This window comes from Amblyraja radiata, chromosome 18 (assembly GCF_010909765.2).
Source record: "Amblyraja radiata isolate CabotCenter1 chromosome 18, sAmbRad1.1.pri, whole genome shotgun sequence".
Taxonomy (NCBI): Eukaryota; Metazoa; Chordata; class Chondrichthyes; order Rajiformes; family Rajidae; genus Amblyraja; species Amblyraja radiata.
In genome coordinates this window covers 2,989,143-3,013,481 of record NC_045973.1, presented here as the reverse complement: position 1 = coordinate 3,013,481, position 24,339 = coordinate 2,989,143, and the positions used below count along the sequence as shown (strand labels likewise).

The 24,339-nt window shown below is 45.0% G+C and overlaps 1 protein-coding gene across 1 annotated transcript in view; it reads left to right on the top strand.

Annotated features, from left to right (window-relative positions):
• dennd6a (DENN domain containing 6A) overlaps positions 1-24,109 on the top strand; it is a 37,288-nt gene extending 13,179 nt beyond the window's left edge. Inside the window, exons 6-20 of the mRNA XM_033036592.1 lie at positions 470-575; positions 3,895-3,974; positions 6,726-6,788; positions 9,242-9,297; positions 9,964-10,086; positions 11,177-11,272; positions 11,420-11,514; positions 14,080-14,145; positions 17,493-17,557; positions 19,190-19,279; positions 19,880-19,933; positions 20,035-20,144; positions 21,251-21,353; positions 22,800-22,874; positions 23,311-24,109. Coding sequence (XP_032892483.1) covers positions 470-575; positions 3,895-3,974; positions 6,726-6,788; positions 9,242-9,297; positions 9,964-10,086; positions 11,177-11,272; positions 11,420-11,514; positions 14,080-14,145; positions 17,493-17,557; positions 19,190-19,279; positions 19,880-19,933; positions 20,035-20,144; positions 21,251-21,353; positions 22,800-22,874; positions 23,311-23,442 — 1,314 coding nt within the window. The 3' untranslated portion in view covers positions 23,443-24,109. The remainder of the gene's footprint in view (positions 1-469; positions 576-3,894; positions 3,975-6,725; positions 6,789-9,241; positions 9,298-9,963; positions 10,087-11,176; positions 11,273-11,419; positions 11,515-14,079; positions 14,146-17,492; positions 17,558-19,189; positions 19,280-19,879; positions 19,934-20,034; positions 20,145-21,250; positions 21,354-22,799; positions 22,875-23,310) is intronic.
• The last annotated feature ends 230 nt before the right edge of the window (positions 24,110-24,339 follow it).

Below are 24,339 nucleotides of genomic sequence, written 5' to 3'. Positions count from 1 at the left end.
TTGCATGCTCTCACTGACTCTGTGGGTTTCCTCCCACATCCCAAATCCGTGCAGGTGGTAGATTCGATGGTACACGTGTTGGGACTGGATAAGAGTTGACCAGAAACGTCACAACATTCTCCTCCTATTGCAAAACCACTTTTCTAATCTCTCCAATCGACTCCTTTTGAGTTTATTCCCTCAGTAACTCTCTTGAAAATAGGTTTTGACAAATTTTAACATTAAAATGATAGAGGATGCATGTTCATATTATTCTTGCCTGCATAAAGACACCTATTCAGATTTTGGGCAGTGCAAATATTTGTATTTACTAACTAGAATGTTGATTTAGAAACTTATGCATTTTTATCTATATTTTAAACTTTAGTGCAGAAATCAAGGTTTTGAGAAAAGTACAAGATTTTATTGTTATCTTGAAGCAAGCACAATGATTGGTTTCCACTAACAGTGAATATTCTTTCCCTTCCAGTCACTGGTGCTGATCAGCAAACTTCCATATGTTAGCTTCTTCCACTTCCTGTTGAAGTTGATTGCTCCAGAATATTTTGACAAGAATGAGCCTTATTTGGAAGCTGGTGAGAAGTGTGGTTTGTTTATATGTTGCATGGGCCGCAGAACTGGGTGGTTGGGGGAGGGGGGGGAGGGCTGCAGCCCCTCCACATTTTTGGCGGGACACGCTTCGTAACCCGAAATTACCCGGCCCACGGGTATTTTTCTCTTCTTCTGAGGACCTCCGACATCCAGAATCTCAGAACAAGCGCACAGTGAACGCGGCAAAACCACGACCAGCCGTGGCGGAGATCGACTGCCACCCCCCCCCCCCCCCAAAAACCTCCCCCCCCCCCCTCCACTCAACGGGCAAGCACAGCGCGGTTCACAATCGAGATATGGGGCAGTGAACGAAGGGCTGTGATTAGCTGCCGAGCAGAAGGAGGCCCCGAGAGGGAGGGGGAGAGAGAGAGAGAGGGGGGGGGGGGAGGGATATATCCCCCCACTTTTTGAGTTGGGGTATGGCCTGTATCCCCCAGATTTTGGAGGTCGAGCAACAACAAAAAATTATAATTGTGCCACCCCTCCCCCGAGGCCGGTGATCAGTCATCGCTCAGCCCCTCCCCCCACTCACTTTAAATAACTTTCCGCAACCCCTGGGTGTGGTGTTTCTGGGGTGATGCTTGTTGAGCCGCCCATTTACCCATTATTGCCTACAGCAATGACTTGTACCCGAGATGCACTTTTTTGGTCCAATAATGCTGAGGAGCAAAACTGCAGATGTGTTTAAGCAAAAAATAAAGCCAAAGGTGCTGTGATTTATTGGATCCTACAGTGCTATTAAGGTACGAGTCATCGCTGTAAATGCTGGAGTAACTCAGCGGGTCAGGCAGCATCTGTGGAGAACATGGATAGGTGACGTTTCACAGAGTGCTGGAGTAACTCTGCGGATCAGGCAGCATCTGTGGAGAACATGGATATGTGACGTTTCACGGAGTGCTGGAGTAACTCAGCGGGTCAGGCAGCATCTGTGGAGAACATGGATAGGTGACGTTTCACAGAGTGCTGGAGTAACTCAGCGGGTCAGGCAGCATCTGTGGAGAACATGGATAGGTGACGTTTCACGGAGTGCTGGAGTAACTCAGCGGGTCAGGCAGCATCTGTGGAGAACATGGATAGGTGACGTTTCACGGAGTGCTGGAGTAACTCAGCGGGTCAGGCAGCATCTGTGGAGAACATGGATAGGTGACGTCTTGGGTTGGGGCCCTTTTTCCAGACCAACCCATGTTCTCCAGAGATGCTGCCTGACCGACTGAGTTACTCCAGCATCTGCAGTTCCTCGTGTCTCGATATATTTTGAGAGTTGCTGACCAGAATATTACAACAAAGATGATGGGGAAGTTTTAATTACTGTACAGTCAATGGAGTAAAATAGCCCAAGGCATTTCACTGAAGTGCCATAAAATACAATTTGACACCGAGTCAAATAAAATTTAACAGCGTGATTTGGATGAACATCTTAAGGGAAAATGAGCTGGAAGAGCAGAGTAATATCTAGAGCTAAGGCAGCTGATGTCACTGCTGATAATCACTAAAATGATGGTTGTGTTGGTCTAGTCATATTGGCATCAGACTGGAACGCCTAGTGTATCAATCAGCAAGTTGGTTGCTGCTGGTATGACTTGCGTTGTGGCCAAGTGAAGAATGCAATTAAAGAAAAGTTTTCTTTTACGTTCTCCTCAAACCTTTTTCTAAGAATGGAACTTTCAAAGACCAGAGAGCATGGTTTGTTTGCCTCAGCTTGGAGGCCGGTTCTCTGAATACTTTCAAGAGAGGGCTAGATAGGGCTCTTAAAGATAGCGGAGTCAGGGGGTATGGGGAGAAGGCAGGATCGGGTTACTGATTGGGGATGATCAGCCATGATCACATTGAATGGCAGTGCTGGCTCGAAGGGCCGAATGGCCTACTCCTGCACCTATTGTCGATTGTCTATAGCATAGCAATGAGGTGATGGGGGCAAAGTTTAAATGAGATGTGTGGAGTAGGTTTTTTTTACACAGAGGGTGGTGGGTGCCTGGAATGCACTGCTAGGAGTGGTGTGGCTGGCAGATACAATAGTGACATTTAAGAGACATTAAGATAGACACATGGATATCCAGGGAATGGAGGGATATGGATCACGAGCAGGCAGAGCAGATCAATTTAACTTGGCGTCATGTTCGGCACGGACATTGTGGGCTGAAGGGCCTGTTCCTATGCTGTCCCTATGTTCCTTCTATTACCTAAACCTAGTCATTTCTCCTGTGACCCTTCCAGAAGATGCAGATAAATGATGCACATTGCCTAAATTTCCTTCAATCCTGTAAGAGAGCAGACAATTCCCAGTTGTTTAGGAAGGAACTGCTGATGCTGTAAAATCGAAGGTAGACAAAAATGCTGGAGAAACAGCCGGTGAGTCTGAAGAAGGGTCAAGACCCGAAACGTTGCCTTTTTCCTTTGCTCCATAGATGCTGCCTCACCCGCTGAGTTTCTCCAGCATTTTTGTCTACAATCAATTCCCAGTAATTGCTTCCTTTGACCCTGTATCTAACATCAAGAGCTTTTATTGTACGCCTTCATTGGATCCCAATGCCAAGTATCCAGGAGTTGCCGTTATCGTTGCTCTTGGTCGTGTATCTGACAGCTGGTTTAGCAAGAACATTCTATTTTTACAGCTAAGAATGAACAACAAAGTGAAACAAATCTCAATCTGGTTGAACACAGAAATATATCTTCATTTTGATTTGCATTAATATTCAAATTTAAATGTAACCACTGTCAAAATTATGAGCAGCTTTGGTCCCATAGATGGGGAAGGGTGTACTGGCTGTGGAGAGCGTCCAGAGTAGGTTTTCGAGAATGATGCCAGGAATGAGTGGGTTAACATATGATGAGCGATTGACGTTTGCCTGTACTTACTAGCGTATAGATGGATGAGGGAATCCTCATTAAGACTTGCCGAATAGTGAAAGGCCTGGAGAGAGTGGATGTGGAGAGGATGTTCCCACCAATGGGAGAGCCCAGGACCAGAGGTTGTAGCCTCAGAATTAAAGGACGTTCCTTGAGGAAGGGGATGAGGAGGAATTTCTTTATGGGTGGTGAATTTGTACAATTCATTGCCACAGAAGGCTGTGGAGGCCAAGTCAATGGATATTTTTTTACGGTAGAGATAGATAGATTCTTGATTAGTATGGGTGCCAGGGGTAATGGGGAGAAGGCAGGAAATGAGGTTAAAAGGGAGAGATAGATCAGCCACGATTGAATGGCGGAGTAGACTTGATGGACCAAATGGCCTAATTCTGCTCCTATCACTTTTGAATTTATGAAAATGATCAATAATTTAATTTTAACTTTCCTTTTTTCCAGTTTGTCATGATATCGATCATTGGCCCGAACCAATCCCAGGAAGAATTCTAACCCTTCCCACCACGGGAGTTATTATAAAGGTACTGATTTTAAAACCTTGGATTAATTCCTTAAATATTAAATGTTGTTTCATATAGTTCTTGTTTCCACCATCAGTACAATTCAATTGTTTTTTTTCCTTATGATTATTTAAATTCTTGATGATCTGACCAGGAAGTTTACTGGCTTGATTCAGTCATAGAAACATAGAAAATAGGTGCAGGAGTAGGCCATTCGGCCCTTCGAGCCTGCACCGCCATTCAATGTGATCATGGCTGATCATCCAACTCAGTATCCTGTTCCTGCCTTCTCTCCATACCCCTTGATACCTTTAGCCACAAGAGCCACATCTAACTCCCTCTTAAATATAGCCAATGAACTGGCCTCAACTACTTTCTGTGGCAGAGAATTCCACAGATTCACCACTCTCTGTGTGAAAAAAAAAAATTCTCACCTCGGTCCTAAAAGACTTCCCCCTTATCCTTAAACTGTGACCCCTTGTTCTGGACTTCCCCAACATCGGGAACAATCTTCTTGCATCTAGCCTGTCCAACCCCTTAAGAATTTTGTAAGTTTCTATAAGATCCCTCCTCAATCTTCTAAATTCCAGCGAGTACAAGCCGAGTCTATCCAGTCTTTCTTCATATGAAAGTCGAAGTTGTTTAATGTCAATGGGCAGATACCGTGATCTCAACTATGTCAAGAGTGTTTAATTGTCGTTTATACTGGCGACGGAACAATTACATTTGTACTTGTTGTCGTTTAATGGGTCCCTTGACACAATAACACAATATATAAATATACAGTAATCAATAATATTATGAGGAAACAACTCTACCTCTTAATCACCATGATGGGCCATGACGGGCAACTAATTTGCATGCTTTGTCATTCAATTTGTAAAATATATTTAATAATTACATTGCATTATGTTGTCACCGTACTTTGAATGCTTCTGCCATTCATAGACATAGAAACATAGACAATAGGTGCAGGAGTAGGCCATTCGGCCCTTCGAGCCTGCACCGCCATTCAATATGATCATGGCTGATCATCCAACTCGGTATCCCATTCAACAGCTAATCAACAAAAAACATTTATTAATGAAATTTAAAACAATTAACATTTAAAGAACGGAAAACATTTTAAAAGAATTAATTGCATTTTAAAACATTACTCGCAACTTGCTTTCTTACAGCGTTAATCTGCTGTGGGTAGTTTGGCAAGATTTCCCACTGCAACTGCTGGGAAATTGGGGGAACAGGCACCTCGCCTGTGAGTTTATAGTTTAGTTTAGAGACACGGCATGGAAACAGGCCCTTCAGCCCACTGAGTCGATGCTGTCTGGCGATTACCCATTCACACTGTTTCTATGTTATCCCGCCTTCTCATTCACTCACTACACACTTGGGGCAATTTGCAGAGGCTGATTAACCTACAAACCCACTCGCCTTGGGATGTGGGAGAAACCGGAGCACCCGGAGGAACTTTAAGAATAAGGGGTAAGCAATTTAGAACGGAGAAGAGGAAACATTTTTTCTCACAGAGAGTGGTGAGTCTGTGAAATTCTCTTGAGGGCGGTGGAGGCAGGTTCTCTGGATGCTTTCAAGAGAGAGCTAGATAGGGCTCTTAAAAAATAGCGGTCGGGATATGGGGAGAAGGCAGGAACGGGGTACTGATTGGGGATGATCACCCATGATCACATTGAATGGCAGTGCTGGCTCGAAGGGTCAAATGGCCTACTCCTGCACCTATTGTCTATTGAACCCCACGTGGCCACAGGGAGAAGGTGCAAACTCCACACAGACATTGTATTGTATTATAATGACCACACAGCCAGGCTGGTGGAATTTGTGGCCAGTGCAGCACATAAAAAAGAATACGAACATAACAATAATAAAGAACTTTAACATAAAAAACTTCCCCCCACAATGGTTCCCATTATGAGGGAAGGCACAAAGTCCAGTCCCATCCCATGTCCACCCATAGTCGGGCCTATTGAGGCCTCCACAGTCGCCGCTACGGAGGCTCGATGTTCCAGGCTGTTCTCGCCGGGTGATTGTACTCCGGCGTCAGGAGAATCTTCTCAGCAGCGTGGGAACCCTGGAACGGCCACTTCCCTTACCGGAGACCGCGGCTTCCGAAGCCAACAAGGCCGCGCTGGATGGAGCTCCACTACTGGCGATCTCGTCGCGAGATCCCAGGCTCCCGGTGTAAAGTTCAGCGCCGCCGCCCGCAGCTGGTCGCTCCACAGTCCCGCAGTTCCGCGATGCTTTCCCCAGCGATCCTCAGGTCACCGGAGCTTCAGCGCGGTGACCTGGGCAAGGCATCGCCCGCTCCGCGATTGCGCTCCAGCGCTGTGCCACCGCCGAAGCCGAGGTTCTGGGCGGTCCCCGACAGGAAACGCCGCTCCAGGCCCGCTGGTAGGCCGCGAGGACGGGTCGAAGCTGCAGCCCGGAGAAAAGCTGCCTCTCCGACCAGGTAGGGACCCTGAAAGGTAGTTTCCCCCTCCCCCCCTCCACATAAAAAAGTCTAGCCTCCAAACAAAACACTTAACTAACTAAAATTAAATTAAAAAGATGAAGAGACAGACAGCTGCTGGCTGGGCAGCCATACACAGGACAGTGCTCCCCACTTATAAATGCCACTGTATATAAGTCCCAGGGTTCATGAGAGTTGCAGAGGGAGCGGTTGGCAGTCCTGCGAGGAGAAGCAGATCATTGTCACATCGGTTATGTGGTCCTGCAGTCTGATCACCAAAAATGTACCTGTTTTTGTTCAATTTTTAATAGGTTAGAATTCCTACTGGGCAAGATAAACCTGGCGCAACACAGATTATACAGTCCACAGATGAGGTAAGTTGGGGGGGAAAGGGTATTTTACAGTATTGATACATTTTACTATAGACTCTTACAAGGATTTTTCATTAATGATGCAACCAGGAGATCTTCAGTGTTGTGGGTCGTTTAAAGGAATGGGTTGTTGATCTGATACCGTATTTACAGTGGCATTTATAGTTATACTTGCAAAAAAATCTCCACATAATAATGTCTAAGAAGGAACTGCAGATGCTGGAAAATCGAAGGTAGACAAAAATGCTGGAGAAACTCAGCGGGTGAGGCAGCATCTATGGAGCGAAGGAAAAAGGCAACGTTTCAGGTCGAGACCCTTCTTCAGGTGCTGCCTCACCCGCTGAGTTTCTCCAGCATTTTTGTCCACATAATAACGTGGTGTGCTTTGACTTTGAAATTAGAAAACTTTGGTCAGTTCATGCCACCTTTTCTTTGGTAAGATTTGAAACCATTTCCAAATGTTATTTCTTCTATACATGATACACAGTTCAAATATTTTGTTTTAAATCCATTTGTTTATCCAGATTTTTTTTTCTTCATTTTGTTTTTCCTGGAGATGCCGTTCACGATACATGTCAAGAATTCTCACCCATCCATGACAAATTTCACCGAGGCTTGACCTGTCGTCAGTCCTTGGGAAAACTTTTTTATGTTTACAGAAAGTCACTGTGTGAACTTAGTGTCTGCACAGATTGGACTTTCTTGTTCCCATTCCTTCTCTCCAGAGACGCTACGCTGCCTGTTCCACCGAGTTATGGGCCTGTCCCACTTTCACGACCTAATTCACAACCTTTTTTACTCGTGGACATTTTTCATCAGGCTAGAAAAACGCCCGACCTGCTTGATGCCACGAGTACCTACGACTAGCATCACGACCTACATACGACCTCGTGACGACCATCCTGCGAGTATGAGTCAAGGGCAAACTCGGCAGAGGTCGTGAAAGTGGGACCGGCCCTTTACCCCAGCATTTTGTGTCTAGGATTTCCCCACATCTTTGCACTAAACCAGTGAAATAAACTCCTTTGTTGCTTTGGGGTTTATTTCCGCATGTCAATTGCATCTCAGCATTGCGCATAATTGTTAAAGAGTTTACAGAACCGAGATTTGTCCCGTTGTTGTCTTGGTTGCCATGTCCACTGACTTCCATTTAAACCCCTTGCACAATGCATAGTCAGGGAAAACATGATCAGTTTTCATTTCAAGAGTCAAGAGTGTTTAATTGCCACGTACTGACAACGGAACAATGAAGTTCTTACTTGCTGCAGCTTAACAGGCCTGTAAAAAGTCCTTAGTTCAGACCAATGACTTAGTTCATACGTAGCTACGTTGCTAAGGGTTTGGACACGCTAGAGGCAGGAAACATGTTCCCGATGTTGGGGGAATCCAGAACCAGGGGCCACAGTTTAAGAATACGGGGTAAGCCATTTAGAACGGAGACGAGGAAACACTTTTTCTCACGGAGAGTTGTGAGTCTGTGGAATTCTCTGCCTCAGAGGGCGGCAGAGGCCGGTTCTCTGGATACTTTCAAGAGAGAGCTAGATGGGGCTCTTAAAGATAGCGGAGTCAGGGGATATGGGGAGAAGGCAGGAACGGGGTACTGATTGGGGATGATCAGCCATGATCACATTGAATGGCGGTGCTGGCTCGAAGGGCTGAATGGCCTACTCCTGCACCTATTGTCTACAAGTCCTTAGTTCAACCAAGACAGTCCGTAGAAGTTGATAGTTGAGGGTAGTGTTTAGTGTTCAAGTGGGGGAAAAAGTTCTTCTTGAACCTGGTGGTCACAGTTTCAAACTCCTATTACTTCCGCCTGATGGCAGGAGAGAACTGAGAGCATGGCCGGGGTGGTGGGGGTCTTTGATTTATGTCCAACAGGACAATATATCAATATATCATTTATGGAAATGTACAGAGGTTCCTCACTGACAATGGGCAAGTTACAATCACAATGGTAGTCCAATTACCTAAACGTCTGCTTCAATCAATTTCATCAATAAATCTTTTCATGGTAGTTGGAATTTTAACTGTGGTGTCTTTAAAAAAACAACTTATAAGTACATGTGGACATTTCCAGTTTGTTAAATAAGTAACTTCAAAGCATTGAGACATCTGTATGCCTTATTACATAAATCAATGGTAGACAAAATTGCTGGAGAAACTCAGCGGGTACGGCAGCATCTATGGAGCGAAGGAAATAGGCAACGTTTCGGGCCGAAACGTTGCCTATTTCCTTCGCTCCATAGATACTGCCGTACCCGCTGAGTTTCTCCAGCAATTTTGTCTACCATCGATTTTCCAGCATCTGCAGTTCCTTCTTGAACATATATAAATCAATGATTTGAACAGGTTATTGAGGGTGGTCAGGGTGCAAGCAGGCCTATCTAGGTCAGTGTAATAGGCCGGATTGACAGCAGGCCATGAATTGTACCGACAGTCATCCTTTGTTCTTTTAGGTTGAATCGCAGGTCTCTTTTGCACTCCCCACAATCCATGAAGTAGATTTGTTCAGGTATGTACCACGGAATCTGACAAAGAGAACAACAGACTGGTTCCACCAAGATGCAGCACAGAACGCCACAGGGGATCCTTCTGCCCTGTGGCTATCAAACTGTACAACTCCTCCCCCTTCTGTCGTGGGGTAGACTGAGACTAACTCCCCTCTCCCTGCCCCACCCCCACCCCCCCCCCCCCCCCGCAAATCTTTGCACATCCCCAAACCCTTTCTCTCGTCACTTTAATTTCATGTTTCATGTATGTTGTGTTTTATGACACGCATATCTTTGAGATGTGGGAGGAGACCAGAGCCCCCGGAAGAAACCCCCCATGGTCACATGGAGAACAGGCAAACTCCACACAGACAGCACTCGAGGTCAAGGCTGAACCCAAGTCTCTTGCGCTGTGAGGCAGCAGCTCTACCAACCGCACCACTGTTCTATGTTGTAAAATCTATACGGAGGAAAATTTGCAGTAGCTAGTCAACCCAAGCAACACACGTTTTAGGGTGTGGGTGGAAAGCCAAGAGGTGATGGGGAGAACATGCAAGCAGCACACAAGGCCCGAACCTATCCTGGGTTTCTGTGGCTGTGAGGCAGCCGTCCAAACCACAAGGGTGAACTTGGACCAAACTTGGACGTTTTATCAGGTGGTAATTTTTTTCCTTTATTTTCATTTGTAGATGTTTTTGTCCAATATTCTTCCACATTCAGATGCTTTGGGAGCTTGTGTTGCTTGGGGAGCCTCTGATTGTCATGGCACCATCACCTGCTGAGTCATCGGAGACTGTTCTGGCCTTGGTCTGGTAAAGTAATACATTTTGTGAATGGAATCTTACAGATAATAAAAGATAAACTTTTCGCAATGATGCAGAGCTTTTTACAAAGTAAGCTGCATGCAAACATTTTAATGCATATTTAGCACTCTAACAGAGGATTCAACGTATGCGAGTCCAAAGTTATTGAACTTTTATTTTTCACTGAGCTATTTTTAAAGAGCTTCTGTCAAATATATTGATTCCAAGAACTTATTAATGAGATATGTGAAGGAACAGTAAATATTAATCAACTTCTACAGCAATATATGTAATACTAGGCAAGATTTTAATTTAAATTTAAACTTACATTTCAAGTTTAGTTAGTTTTAGTTTAATGTACAGTGAAAAACTTTTGTTGCGTGCTAACCACGGAGAGTTTCGGATGTGATCAGTGATGTTCATAGTTTGCAATCCAGCTTATAACCTACAGTGGACACAAAATGCTGGAGTAACTCAGCAGGACGGGCAGCATCTCCGGAGTGAAGAAATGGGTGACGTTTCGGGTCAGGACCCTTCTTTGGACTTCGTCTTCACGTCACTCATTCCTTCTCTCAAGAGATGCTGCCCATCCCGTTGAGTTACTTCAACATTTTGTGTACCTTCGATTTAAACCAGCATCTGCAGTTCTTTCCTGCACATTATAAACTACACTGACAACCATATCATAAGGCTGCTTGTTTCACTGGACGTCTTTTGTAATTTATATGTACGTGCTTTGGTGGGTGGGAAGTTAAAGGTGTAAGGTGTAACTTGTGATTTCTGGATGCTGTATGAATGTATTTGCAGAGAGCTGGTGGTGAATAGAATGCATGGGTTTATGTTTCCGGAGCTGAACGTATTTGAAGCGCATATTTAAGCAGATGCTCTTGTAAGAATAGGAAAAGATGTTGCATGACCCGAACATAAAGAAAATCACGGCAAATGTTATTAGAAAATACAGATCAAAGCTTTTAAAGTAACTTAAACCTGCTCGTCCAAAGAATATCTCATTCATTATTAAAATAAAAAAGATACAAAAGTCGGGCACAAATGTCCTCCTGGGGAAATTAACGATTATTGTCTCTTTTGATGTTGGCAGCTGTGTTTCACCGTTGAAATACTGCAGTGACTTCCGGCCCTACTTCACCATCCACGACAGCGAATTCAAAGAGTACACCACTCGGACTCAGGCCCCGTGAGTGCCATCTCCCATACATCGCCTTAACCTGTTCCCAGATTAATATTTGAGTGCATGGCTGTTCAATGCCAACAGACTGCAAAGCTATGGTTTTAATTAATTAATGAAACGCTGTGTTATTGTTTGCTCTTTGCTCTTATATAGACCGTCTGTTATTCTTGGTGTGACCAATCCTTTCTTTGCCAAAACATTACAACACTGGCCGCACATTATCCGAATAGGAGACATGAAACCAGCAGGTAAACCTGGTGTGATATATTCTTTTTGACAATCTCGATTAAGATTTCACTTTTAAGTAACAATCTTGATCACTTTACCTTCAATTTTAAAACAGTGCAAGTTTTCTCCAATTTTGCCCTTTTCATATTTTTGTTGTTTCTGGTCAAATTCTGCATTTCAACAATTGGATCACTTTGCACATAGCGAACGTTGCCAATTAGTCTGTTAGGCAGTGGAATGAATATGTCTTGCCAATTGGATATTAGGCCATGTAATCTGTTCTGTGTGTGTCTGAGTTTCTGGATCAGTCACTGGAAGATTGTGAGCCGTGCCTAGTATCCCGGGCACATCCTTGCATTTCACCCGTTCCATATTTGAAATGTTTTCTTCCTTCTTCCTCCCCATTGCCCTCAAATAATAGAGAAGTCTTCATTCCACACATACCTACAGAGTTGCAGCTAAGGTGTGCCTCCCTGTTCCACCCGCGCATTGACATTATAGACAATAGATAATAGGTGCAGGAGTAAGCCATTCGGCCCTTTGAGCCAGCACCGCCAATCAATGTGATCATGGCTGATCATCTCCAATCAGTACCCCATTCCTGCCTTCTCCCCATATCCCCTGACTCTGCTATCTTCAAGAGCCCTATCTAGCTCTCTCTTGAAAGCATCCAGAGAACCTGCCTCCACCGCCCTCTGAGGCAGAGAATTCCACAGACTCGCCTCTCTCTGTGAGAAAAAGTGTTTCCTCGTCTCCGTTCTAAATGGCTTACCCCTTATTCTTATCTGATGCCATTATCTGATGCCATTTGGGTGGCGTTCCTGCAGCATTCACTCATTATACTTTGATTTAAATAATAAAAATATTTAAAGACGTCTACACATAAATGCTTCATTGTATTTTGTCATACTCCAGTTGAGATAAAGATCGACAGAGAATCAACAGGATCAAAAAGTACTCTCTTCCACCTTTGTTTTTGCCGCGGCATGTTTGATTGCTTTTTCATTGCTTGCACGTCACTTAGCTGTACAAATATTAGGGCAGCAGTGGAGTTTGTCTATACGGAGTTTGTACGTTCTCCCTGTGGTCGCGTGGGTTTTCTCCGGGTGCTCCGGTTTCCTTACACACTCCAAAGGACGCGCAGGTTTGTTGGTTAATTGGCTTCGGTAAAATTGAAAATTGTCCTGAGTGTGCAGGATAGTGCTGTGTACAGGGTGATCGAAGGTCAGCATAGACTTGGTGGGCTGAATGGCCTGTTTTGGTGAGACCACTTTTTTTTTGGACCTGCATCCTGTGCAGTCTGTTTTGGTTTTCCTCATAATTTAATCAATATTCATAATCCTCCCATCTATGACTTGAAGACGACCTCCCCAGCCCCACCTGTTTTCATTAAGAAATGAATTGCCGCAAGCCTAACACAGTGTTGAAAGACCTTAACAGGTCAGGCAGTATCTGGGGAGTTCACAGGTTATACGACTAGAATTAGGCCATTCGGCCCATCGAGTCTACTCCTCCATTCAATCATGACTGATCTCTACCACCTAATCCTATTTTCCTGCCTTCTTCCCGTAACCCTTGACACCCGATCTAATCAAGAACTTGTCTATCTCTGCCTTAAAAATATCCACTGACTTGGCCTCCACAGCCCTCTGTGGCAATGAGTTCCACAGATTGAATACCTTGTTAATGGAGGTATTGGACAGTTGACTTTTGGGGTCAGGGCCCTTCCTCAGTCTGAAGAAGAGTCCCAACCCGGAACATTGCCTGTCCATTCCATCCACATATGCTGACTGAGTCCTTCCAGCCCTCTGTTTTATTCATGATTCTGGCGTCTTCATTTGCTTCAATTGCCACAGTTATAGAACCCAATAAAGAATTATTATCTCTTTCTAATTCGGGCAATAGAGTTAAAACTTAAAAAGTAACTCAGCGGGTCAGGCAGCATCTGTGGAGAACATGGATAGGTGACGTTTCACAGAGTGCTGGAGTAACTCAGCGGGTCAGGCAGCATCTGTGGAGAACATGGATAGGTGACGTTTCACAGAGTGCTGGAGTAACTCAGTGGGTCAGGCAGCATCTGGAGAACATGGATAGGTGACGTTTCACAGAGTGCTGGAGTAACTCAGCGGGTCAGGCAGCGTCTGTGGAGAACATGGATAGGTGACGTTTCACAGAGTTCTGGAGTAACTCAGTGGGTCAGGCAGCATCTGGAGAACATGGATAGGTGACGTTTCACAGAGTGCTGGAGTAACTCAGCGGGTCAGGCAGCATCTATGGAGAACATGGATAGGTGACGTATCACAGAGTGCTGGAGTAACTCAGCGGGTCAGGCAGCATCTATGGAGAACATGGATAGGTGACGTTTCACAGAGTGCTGGAGTAACTCAGCGGGTCAGGCAGCATCTGTGGAGAACATGGATAGGTGACGTTTCGGGTCGAGTCGCTTTAAGTTGCTGCTGCACTGTAATGCATTTGGAGAATATAATTGGCGAGTGTTTTGTGTATTTTTAATCTTTTTCTTTCTTTCACTTCCTCCACTCGTTTTTCACTCCTTGAACAAATCTGACTTGATGTTTCTGTTACAGGCGATATTCCAAAGCAGGTCAAAGTGAAGAAACTGAAAAATCTAAAGACTTTGGACTCTAAACCTGGTAATATATATCATTGATGTGTTTCGAGTATAATTAATTGATGATTTGTGTAAGAAAGAACTGCAGATACTGGTAAAATTAATTGATGATTATTTGTTTGTAAATGTTTGCAGATTTTAATTTTTATTTTAACAATGAAAACAAAGTACAGGTGCACAACCTTTTATCCGAAGATCCAAATAACGAAAACCTCCGAATAGCGGACATTTTTTCGGTCCTTGAAGAAAGGTCCTTGAAAACGTTCACCGAGGGCGGCCCGCAGAGGTGACAGCGGAACCTCCGGTCGGTCCTCGAAGAAAGGGGAACTAAATCCCCATTCATAAAAGAGAAGGTGAGGGTATATTGCGCGGGAGGGTTAATAATTGACAATATGCTGCTGCCTGCCCGCTGAGTTAAAAAGTTCCCACGGTAGACTCACGATACACAGTGTTTCGTGAGTCTTGCGTGGGAACTTTTTAACTCAGCGGGGCAGGCAGCAGCAGATTGTCGCTCCCTTCAGTTTCACCCCACCTACACCCCTCTGCTTCCCGGCCATGTGTGTGACCCCTTCCCTCCCCTCTCCAGCTCCCCGCCCATTGCACCGGCGCGGGGGCTTTGCACTGTCTTCAAGTCGGCGATTGCAGCAGGTCAGTGAGTCACCGGAGACGTCAGGACCAACGGGACACCGACCCCCAGGCCCACCGCAAGCACAGCGATCCCAGAGACCCACAGCCAGCAGCAGCCCAGCCCCGTTCCAACTCCAGAGGAAAACTGCAAACTGGCCGGAGACGTCAGGACCACCAGAAGCCGTTCCCCGAGCTGCGCCCCCTCATCGGGACACCGACCCCCAGGCCCACTGCAAGCACGGAGATCCCAGAGACCCACAGCCAACAGCAGCCCAGCCCAGCCCCGCTCCAACTACAGAGGAACCTAGGTTGCGGATGACGGGGCGCAGCTCGGGGCGTCGTAGGGGCCCATCGGGGAGCGGGTTCCTGTTGGTCTTGACGTCTCCGGCCACCTGCCATCCTCCGGGAACCGTTCCGCCCTTGCAGGAGAGTGGGGTTGTTTGCAGTTGCAGAGGGAGGGGGCAAGGGCGGTACAGTTTCCAGTCTCAGCTCCAGTCCAGGGGGGTGGCCGGAGACGTCAGGGCCAACGGGACACCGACCCCCAGGCCCACTGCAAGCACGGAGATCCCAGAGACCCACAGCCAGCAGCAACTCCAGCCCAGCCCCGCTCCAACTCCAGAGGAACACGTAGGGGCAGAAGCTGATGGTGTGCAAGGTACGTCTTGTTCTTGGGGTGGCGGATGAGGGGGCGCAGCTCGGGCTGTGGGCATACTGCCACTTGTCGCCGTAGCGGCCCATTAGGGAGCGGATTCCTCTGGAGTTGGAGGGGGAGGGAGGTATTGTGCTGTTTGATCGCCCCCTGCTATCCCAGGGACAGGGAGACACAGCGGCTTTTTAGACTGGTGGGCAATCACTTCCAAAGTTCTGCCCACACAGTCAGTGCACCTCTCCTACACTGCATTTCATACAAACATTTATTCTGCAAGAAAAAACTACATTGAAGACTCAAACTCGCGACCGAGTTTACTGCCGGGATCAAGGCGCAAACTCGCGACCTTGCGGATATGAGCCGAGCACTCTACCACTGAGCCAGCCATTAAAATCTACGCTAAAAAAATTCCATTCCGAAGACCGACAAATTCTGAATTACGAAAAGTGTCTGGTCCCAAGGCTTTCGGATAAAAGGTTGTGCACCTGTACTGGAAATAATTGGGCACCAGGTAGCACATTGTGGATTGAAACTTAGACTTTGTCTCCATCCACAGATGTTACTTAACCTGATTATTTCCAGCAATTTGTTTTTATCCTCACATTTCTATAGATATTTTTATTTTAATAGTTCAATAATATTGGGTTAATATTGCTATCGCTGCTAAAACAGGACGTGATTTATTTCAGAATATGAGAGATGCGACAATTTAGCGAATAGGCAGGCTACGGTTCACTGGGGTTGCTAGACCATTTGGAGTTAACTATACCTGGAGGGTCTGTCCTCATGCTTGGATGAGTTGGATTCACGGGAGGTGGTCTTGGCTGGGAGGATACTCCTCAAACTGTGGAGCATCCTGGACAATACAGCTCACCCCCCTCCATGACACACTGGTCAACCTGAGGAGCACCTTCAGCAACAGACTGGTTCCACCAAGATGCAGCACAGAACGCCACAGGAGATCCTTCTTCCCTGTGGTTATCAAACTGTGCAACCCCTCCCCCTTCTGTCATGAGGTAGACTGACTCCCCTATTCTTTGCACATCCCCAATCCTTTCCACTCGTCACTTTAATTCCTGAATTGGCTGAATTTAATTCAATCTGCCATTCCTTAGCCCACTTTCCCAATTGGTCTAGATCCTGAAAGTAATCTTCGGTCCACTAGACAGAAAATTACTAGTCCGTTAACTAGTTGATTATTACCGTAACTTATTATCTTGTACTGCAGCCAAGGTTCATGTCACAATATGTATTTTACATTTTTGAACCAACCTTAAACCTATGACCTAGAAAGTTGTCCCGACTTTGCTGGGTCTCGCGCTGACAGGAGGCGGTGGAGACAAATACGACCGTGGTATTTAAGAGGTTTTTAGATTGGTGCCGGGTTGATCCCTGCGGGGATATGGATCATGTGCAGGCAGGAAGGTTAATTTAACTTGGCATCGTGTTCAGCACAGACATTGTGGGCTGAAGGGCCTGTTCTTGTGCTGTACTGTCCAATGTTTTATGGTCAAATAATTAGAGTTTCTTTCAATTCGTGGGCCATTTTTTACAGACTCAAACCCCTGTCCCACGGTATGAGTTCATTCCAAAAGTTCTCCCGAGTTTGTCCTGATTCGAACTCGGAGATTTACGTCGGTACTCGGGGCTCACGTGGACATTTTTCATCATCATGTTGAAAAATCTTCACGACTTCCCGTGCTTACCTGCCGTTAGCGAGTCTTCCCGAATACCTGCCGTTAGCGCTAAGTGACGTCCCCGAGCTCCGACGTACCCGCTACGTTCATTCTCCGTGCTTACCACGAGTTTTATTTTTTTAAACTCGTGAGAACTCTTGGAATGAACTCGTACCGTGGGACAGGGCTATCAGTGATTGTTTAATGAAAATAAACTTCAACCACAAAACATTATTTAATTAAGACAATTGGGGGAGTGAGTTTTGGGTGTGGTTTTCTTTTATTGCAAGAATGGGTCTGTTTTCTTTTCCTTCACTACATTGTAGTGCAACTTGATATGGCTGCTTTGCACGGGTGTGTTAACGTTTATGATATCAATTAAAAAGACTACAGTGACCACTACATTTCATTCTGCAGGGGTGTACACTTCATATAAAACATACCTGGGCAAAGATGAAGAGATCATTAAACAAGTGCAGAAGGTAAGCTTGGTAAAATGGTCCGATCATCTTTAGATTGACCTTTTATTGGTCATCACGTGTACCCAAGATAAAGTGAAAAGCTTTTGATGTAAATACTGTACACTGCAAGGGCCAGGAAGCGAGCGGGTAAGATCATCTCTGACCCCTCTCACCCTGGCTACAAACTCTTTGAATCACTTCCCTCGGGAAGGCGACTCCGGACTGTCAAAGCCGCCACAGCCAGACATAAAAACAACTTTATTCCACGAGTAGTTGCTCTACTCAATCTGTAGCCTCTTTTTGCTCTGGTATTTCATTTAATTCATATGTTTAATCGATAAAGTTTTATTATTAATGTTTTATGTGTCATTCTTAATTGTCACTTGTGGGCGGAGCACCAAGGCAAATTCCTTGTATGTGAACATCCTTGGCCAATAAACTTATTCATTCAATTAGAGCAGATAATACAGTACACAAATACAGTCAATCCAAATGCAAGTACAAAAGGTAGAGCAAAGAGAATAATATCAGTGTGTGGAATATAGTTTTACAGCACTGTAGTGTAACAGACCCAGAGTAAAAGTCCAGTGTCCTCAATGGGTGGATCCTATTTAATGGCCCTTCAGTCCACAGATTGAGTAGAGCTGCAGGTACAGCAGGCAGTGAAAAAAGCAAATGGCATGTTGGCCTTTATAGCCAGAAGAGTTGAGTATAGGAGCAAAGAGGTCCTTCTGCAGTTGTATAGGGCCCTAGTGAGACCACACCTGGAGTATTGTGTACAGCTTTGGTCCCCTAATTTGAGGAAGGACATTCTTGCTTTTATGGGAGTGCAGCGTAGGTTTACAAGGTTAATTTCTGGGATGGCGGGACTGTCATATGCTGAGAGAATGGAGCGGCTGGGCTTGTATACTCTGGAGTTTAGAAGGATGAGAGGATATCTTATTGAAACGTATAAGATCATTAAGTATTTGGACAGGCTAGAGGCAGGAAACATGTTCCCGATGTTGGGGGAGTCCAGAACCAGGGGCCACAGTTTAAGAATAAGGGGTAAGCCATTTAGAACGGTGATGAGGAAGCACTTTTTCCTCACAGAGAGTTGTGAGTCTGTGGAATTCTCTGCCTCAGCGGGCGGTGGATGCCGGTTCTCTGGATACTTTCAAGAGAGGGCTAGATAGGGCTCTTAAAGCGAGTGGAGTCAGGGGATATTGGGAGAATGCAGGAACGGGGTACTGATTGGGGATGATCAGCCATGATCACATTGAATGGCGGTGCTGACTCGAAGGGCCGAATGGCCTACTCCTGCGTCTATTGTCTATTGTCTAATGGGGAATGTTGGAGGATTGGGACTATACCTTAGTTTATGGAAGGGCTGTTCAGAAGTCTGATCACAGAGGGGAAGAATCTGTTCATGAGTCTTTTTGATGATTAAAAAGAACAACTTTTCACTTCATTTAGCATGTCTCACTCAGATGTGCTCTGGATGATGCAGGCCTGGATGTGCTTTTAATGCTGCTTTGATTTCACAGGAGTTGTAAATTCAGTCCAAAATCAATAAACCTTGCTGGTGAAATTTGCAAGTGTGTTTTGAGGTGGAAGTTTGAGTATCTGTTCAATATTGCCCATCCATATTGGGTTTTGTTTGTCTCCCTTCAGGGTATACAGCAAAAGCGTCCTTCAGAAGCACAGTGTGTAATCCTCAGACGATACTTCTTGGAACTGACTCAAAGCTTCATCATTCCACTAGTAAGTTAACCCAATTGAAAACGTTCGTTTTTAAACTCTCAGAGTTATACAGCTGGTAAATGGGGCCCTACACTCCCAAGGTGCCAACCTGAGTTAGTCCCATTTGCCCGTGTTTGGCCCATATCCCTCTAAACCATTCCTCGTCGCCCATGGATCACCCTGTACATTAGCTACAATTCTACACACTAGGGACAATTTAGGATTTTTTACCGAAGCCAATTAACCTAGAAACCTTCATGTCCTCGGGATGTGGGAGGAATCCCGATCCTAAACGTCGCCCATTCCTTCTCTCCTGAGATGCTGCCTGCCCACTGAGTTACTCCAGGCTTTTTGTGTCTATCTTCAGTTTAATCTAGCATCTGCGTTTCTTCCCACACCTGGAGGAAACCCATGCGGTCACGGGGGGGGGGGGGGTGGGGGTCAGGATTGAACTTGGGTCACTGGCGCTGTGAGCAACTGCGCCACTGTGCTGTCCATCCAGTTTTAGATCCCCTGCCATGGGGAAAAAGACAGACCATCCTCAATTTTGAGGGGTTTTTTAGGAACTAGTTAAGCGGTAATATATGTTCTCAATTATAGACTGGACACATTTTATTTCAGGAACGATATGTAGCCAGTTTGATGCCTTTGCAAAAGAGTATCTCACCGTGGAAGGTAAGTGAGGACATTCAACCTTTTCAGAAAATTGTCCTTTTTCATTGCTGCTTGTATATATAACCTGGCCTTTCCATGTTGTGTCTTAATGCTGGTTCCAGAGTCCTCCACAGTTGAAGCCATTCAGTGAAGACGAGTTCATGAAAACTCTGGAAAAAGCAGGACCTCAACTGACCTCCCGGTTAAAAGGGGATTGGATAGGTCTCTACAGGTAGGATGTGACTGCTGGTGCCAATAATTGGTTATACACCTGAAGAAATGTTCCCACATTGACTAAAACTTTCAACTGATCTCAGTTGGATGCTGCAGAGTGTTACCTGAATGGACACCAAGTGTGAAAATGCGTGGAGAAATTACACAAACCAGAACTGTTTATTTAGTTTAGAGATTCAGCATGGGCATAGGCCCTTCAGCCCACTGAGTCCACATCAGCTATCGATCACCCGTTCACACTAGTCCTCTGTTGTCCCACTCTCGCACACAAACCAGCTGCGATTTACTGAGGCCAGTTAACCTACAAACCCGCACATCTTTGGGATATGGGTGGAAACCAGAGCACAGTGTTTCCACTTTGAAGGAAATTATCCGAAATTCATGAAATTCTGGCTGTTTTTTTTAAATATTTTATTTTATTAGAAGTACAATCATATGGCACCAAAGTGCCTAATGTATATTTTCATAATACATTTTATGTACAGCTTCTTATTTTTTTTTGTTATAATAAAGAAGAATAAGAATAAGAAAAAGAAATTAGATAGCAAAGGATAGAAAGACGTGAGATATATAGTGTGTGTAGAAGACGAAAAAAGAAGAATGAATGAAGAAAGTTGATGAAAAGAAACTAGAAAAAAGAGAATAAGATTCTGGCTGTCTTCTGGTAATTTTAGGGAAATGAAATAATTTCGGGAAATTTCCCGGCCTGGTAAGCCTTCCCCGATTGCGCATGTGCGGCTGCCGCCCCAACTACCGGTCCCACTGTGGGGAGACGCGAAGGGGTCCAATCCGGCCCGCGGGATGATTTGCGGGAAAAAAGTATGTACCTGCATATTTACGACCATCATGGAGAAATGGTCTCCAAACCAAACCAAAGATCACGGAGAAAACCCACGCAGGTCACGGGGAGAACGTACAAACTCCGTACAGACAGCACCCGTAGTCGTGGTCAAACCCAGGTCTCTGGTGCTGCAAGCGCTGTAAGGCAGCAACTCTACCACAGCGCCACTGTGCCGCGCATAGAAAAATAAAACTTAAAGAGGCGTGCGCAGTCATCCATTGCGTTTTGGTGACTTGTTATAATTGTTTCCTATTACCCTTAAGGCAGTTCCTGAAATCGCCAAACTTTGACGGTTGGTTCAGGTCGAGGTGGAAGGAGATGACACAAAAACTGGAGGCTCTGCACTTGGAGGCTTTGTGTGAGGCAGTGAGTACAAGCAAAGGCAGCGAAACGTAGGCTGTGTTTCCTGCCTTGTTACAATATTTCATTCTACAATGTACGGCAGGTGGGACATGTCATCTAAGGAATGGGAGACCTGTTGGCCAAATATTTATTTGTCTCAATTGAGGATAGTTCAGCAGTGATGTATAACTGGCGGCTTTTTCTTTTAAAGCAAGTACATCGATCGCGATCAGAGGAACATTTTCAAATGGTCTGCCCCTCTATCATCAATCCGGACAAATAAATATTTGGTCAGGTAGACAAAAATGCTGGAGAAACTCAGCGGGTGAGGCAGCATCTATGGAGGCAGCATCTATGGAGCGGAGAAAATAGGCAACGTTTCGTGTTGAGACCCTTCTTCAGACTGAAGGAATAGGTGACGTTTCGGGTCGAGACCCTTCGGTCTCCATAGATGCTGCCACACCCGCTGAGTCTCCAGCATTTTTGTCTCCCTTTGATTTTCCAGCATCTGCAGTTCCTTCTTAAATATTTGGCCAACTGCCCTATAATTCCTTTGTGATATTGAGCGTACACCTTAGAGTCCTAAAAGTCAAGATGTTAAGCCTTGTCTGATTAGCACGGGTGTCCGAGGCTATGGGGAGAAGGCAGGAGAATGGGGTTAGGAGGGAGAGATAGACCTGCCATGATTGTATGGCAGATAGGCTTGATGGGCCAATTGGCTTAATTCTACTACTATTCCTTATGACTGATGATCTGTTTAGAGCATCTATAACTACTCTCACCTTTGGGAGTTTTATACTATAACAACTTATATTTCTAAGACGAACCTTAGTCTCTATACGTAAGGGTCAAGCTGTCAATCACTATTTTGAGAGGTGGGTCTCCCAACCAAGGAGGAGAAACTTACAGCTAATGAAGCAGTTTGAACAGTTATTTGATATATGACAATTAAGCACCCTTGACTGAACAAAACCAATGTCTATCCTTAAGGGCCTGTCCCACTTTGCGATTTTTTTCGGCGACTGCAAATGTCAGTGACTGACGCCCTAACGACACTCCGCGTCACGTCAAGCTACGACACACCGCGTCACCCGCCTTCACAACACAAGAAGGTTACACCGAAGTATAATAATATAATTGGAAATGAACTTATCTACAATAAATTTAAAGACCAATAACTTTTTAATGGTTAAGTCGGCGCTTTATATACCCACGTCACTGGGCGTCACGCGCAGGACAGCGTACATTTCGAACATTCCAAAATCCAGGGGCGGCAGGGAGACACCGCGCGTCACTACTTGCGTCACGCCGCATCACGCACCAACCGCGCCATGACGACCTCTTATCGGGCGGTCACCGAAAATGTCGCCCAAGTGGGACAGGCACTTGACTACTGTCCATTGAGATGATCTGTGAAAAGCATCAGACCACATGTTTAGATTAACATCAATCTGACCTGTTTCTTCCCAGGATTTACTGATCTGGATTCAGAAGCACACAGAGGTCGAGGTGGTGGATTTAGTGCTAAAGTTGAAAGAGAAATTGGTAAGGAAAAACCAACAAAATTCTTAATGGTAGATGCAGGAAGATTGTTCCCGATGTTGGGGAAGTCCAGAACACGGGGTCACAGTTTAAGGATAAGGGGGAAGTCTTTTCGGACCGAGATGAGAAAAACATTTTTCACACAGTGGTGAATCTGTGGAATTATCTTCCACAGAAAGTAGATGAGGTCAGTTCATTGGCTATATTTAAGAGGGAGTTAGATGTGGTCCTTGTGGCTAAAGGGATCAGGGGGTATGGAGAGAAGACGGGTACAGGATACTGATTTGGATGATCAGCCATGATCATATTGAAGGCGGTGCAGGCTCGATGGGCCGAATGGCCTACTCTTGCACCTATTTTCTATGTTTCTATTGTTGAAATATGTCTGTAATATTTGTAAAATAATAAGATGTTCTTAATACATATTTTATGAATGAAGTTTCAGGCCAAACAGCAATGCCTTCCTGTGAAACAAGACACACTGCAGAAGCTGCAGATGCATATTGAAGCAATAATTCTATCGTTGCCAGAAGACCTGCAAAGCATCCTGCTCAAGAACGGCACAACATGATCTTTGCACGGTTCTGCCTAAAGATATTTAATCGGAAAAAGGGGGCACGGACATGCATTCCAGAGGAGTACTGGGAAACGGAAGAAGCGTGGCAAGGAAAGTAACCCTGCAGCACAGCGGAGCGGGACGTGGGAAGACTGAGCCGAGTGTCGCTCGTGGCTTTTCCAGGAGGTTCGTCAGTGCGAGCATGCTTGCCTGGGATGAAGATGTAGGAAAAAACTAACAAATCACTGTCTAAAACTGAGTGTGTGTCTGTTCAGAATGTGATGATTTTAACAATCAAGTTTCACGGTGCGGTGCCAAGCACAGGACATGTTTGGTGCCAGCATTGTGCAAGCAGAGCAACGTGGCCTAGGAGGTCTCACTACTAATGCAAATTATGTATTCATATTCATATAAGCTGAGCAAAGACCTCTGCTGGTTATTTGCATAAATGTATATTTTAATTTGCTTACACTTTTATATAGATTTCTATTCTCATACGAAAAGATGTTACTAATTTGTAGAATAATGAATATTTGTATTTAAATGTGGTCTAACTTTTAAGAATGAAAAATCAGGATATTCACAAGCATACATTGGTCTTCAGAGAAATGGCCAGGGTTTGTTTTTACCAAAGCACTAAGTCACCCTACAACATTTCTAATAAACTATTTTTAAAACTTTGTTTATTTTGTGGGTATATAATTGAAACCTGCAGTTGCTCTATGTTACTATCAAATTGAGGTTCTTACATGGTATTTGTTGTTGCGGATGGCAATCCGCATTTCAATGCACTAATTGGTGTATGTGACAAATAAAGAACCTTTGAACCTTTGATTTGTTGGTATATTAGTGCATACCACAGAAGACTGTGCATCAGCAGAGAGATCTATAGGTATTGTCTCAAAATGACAG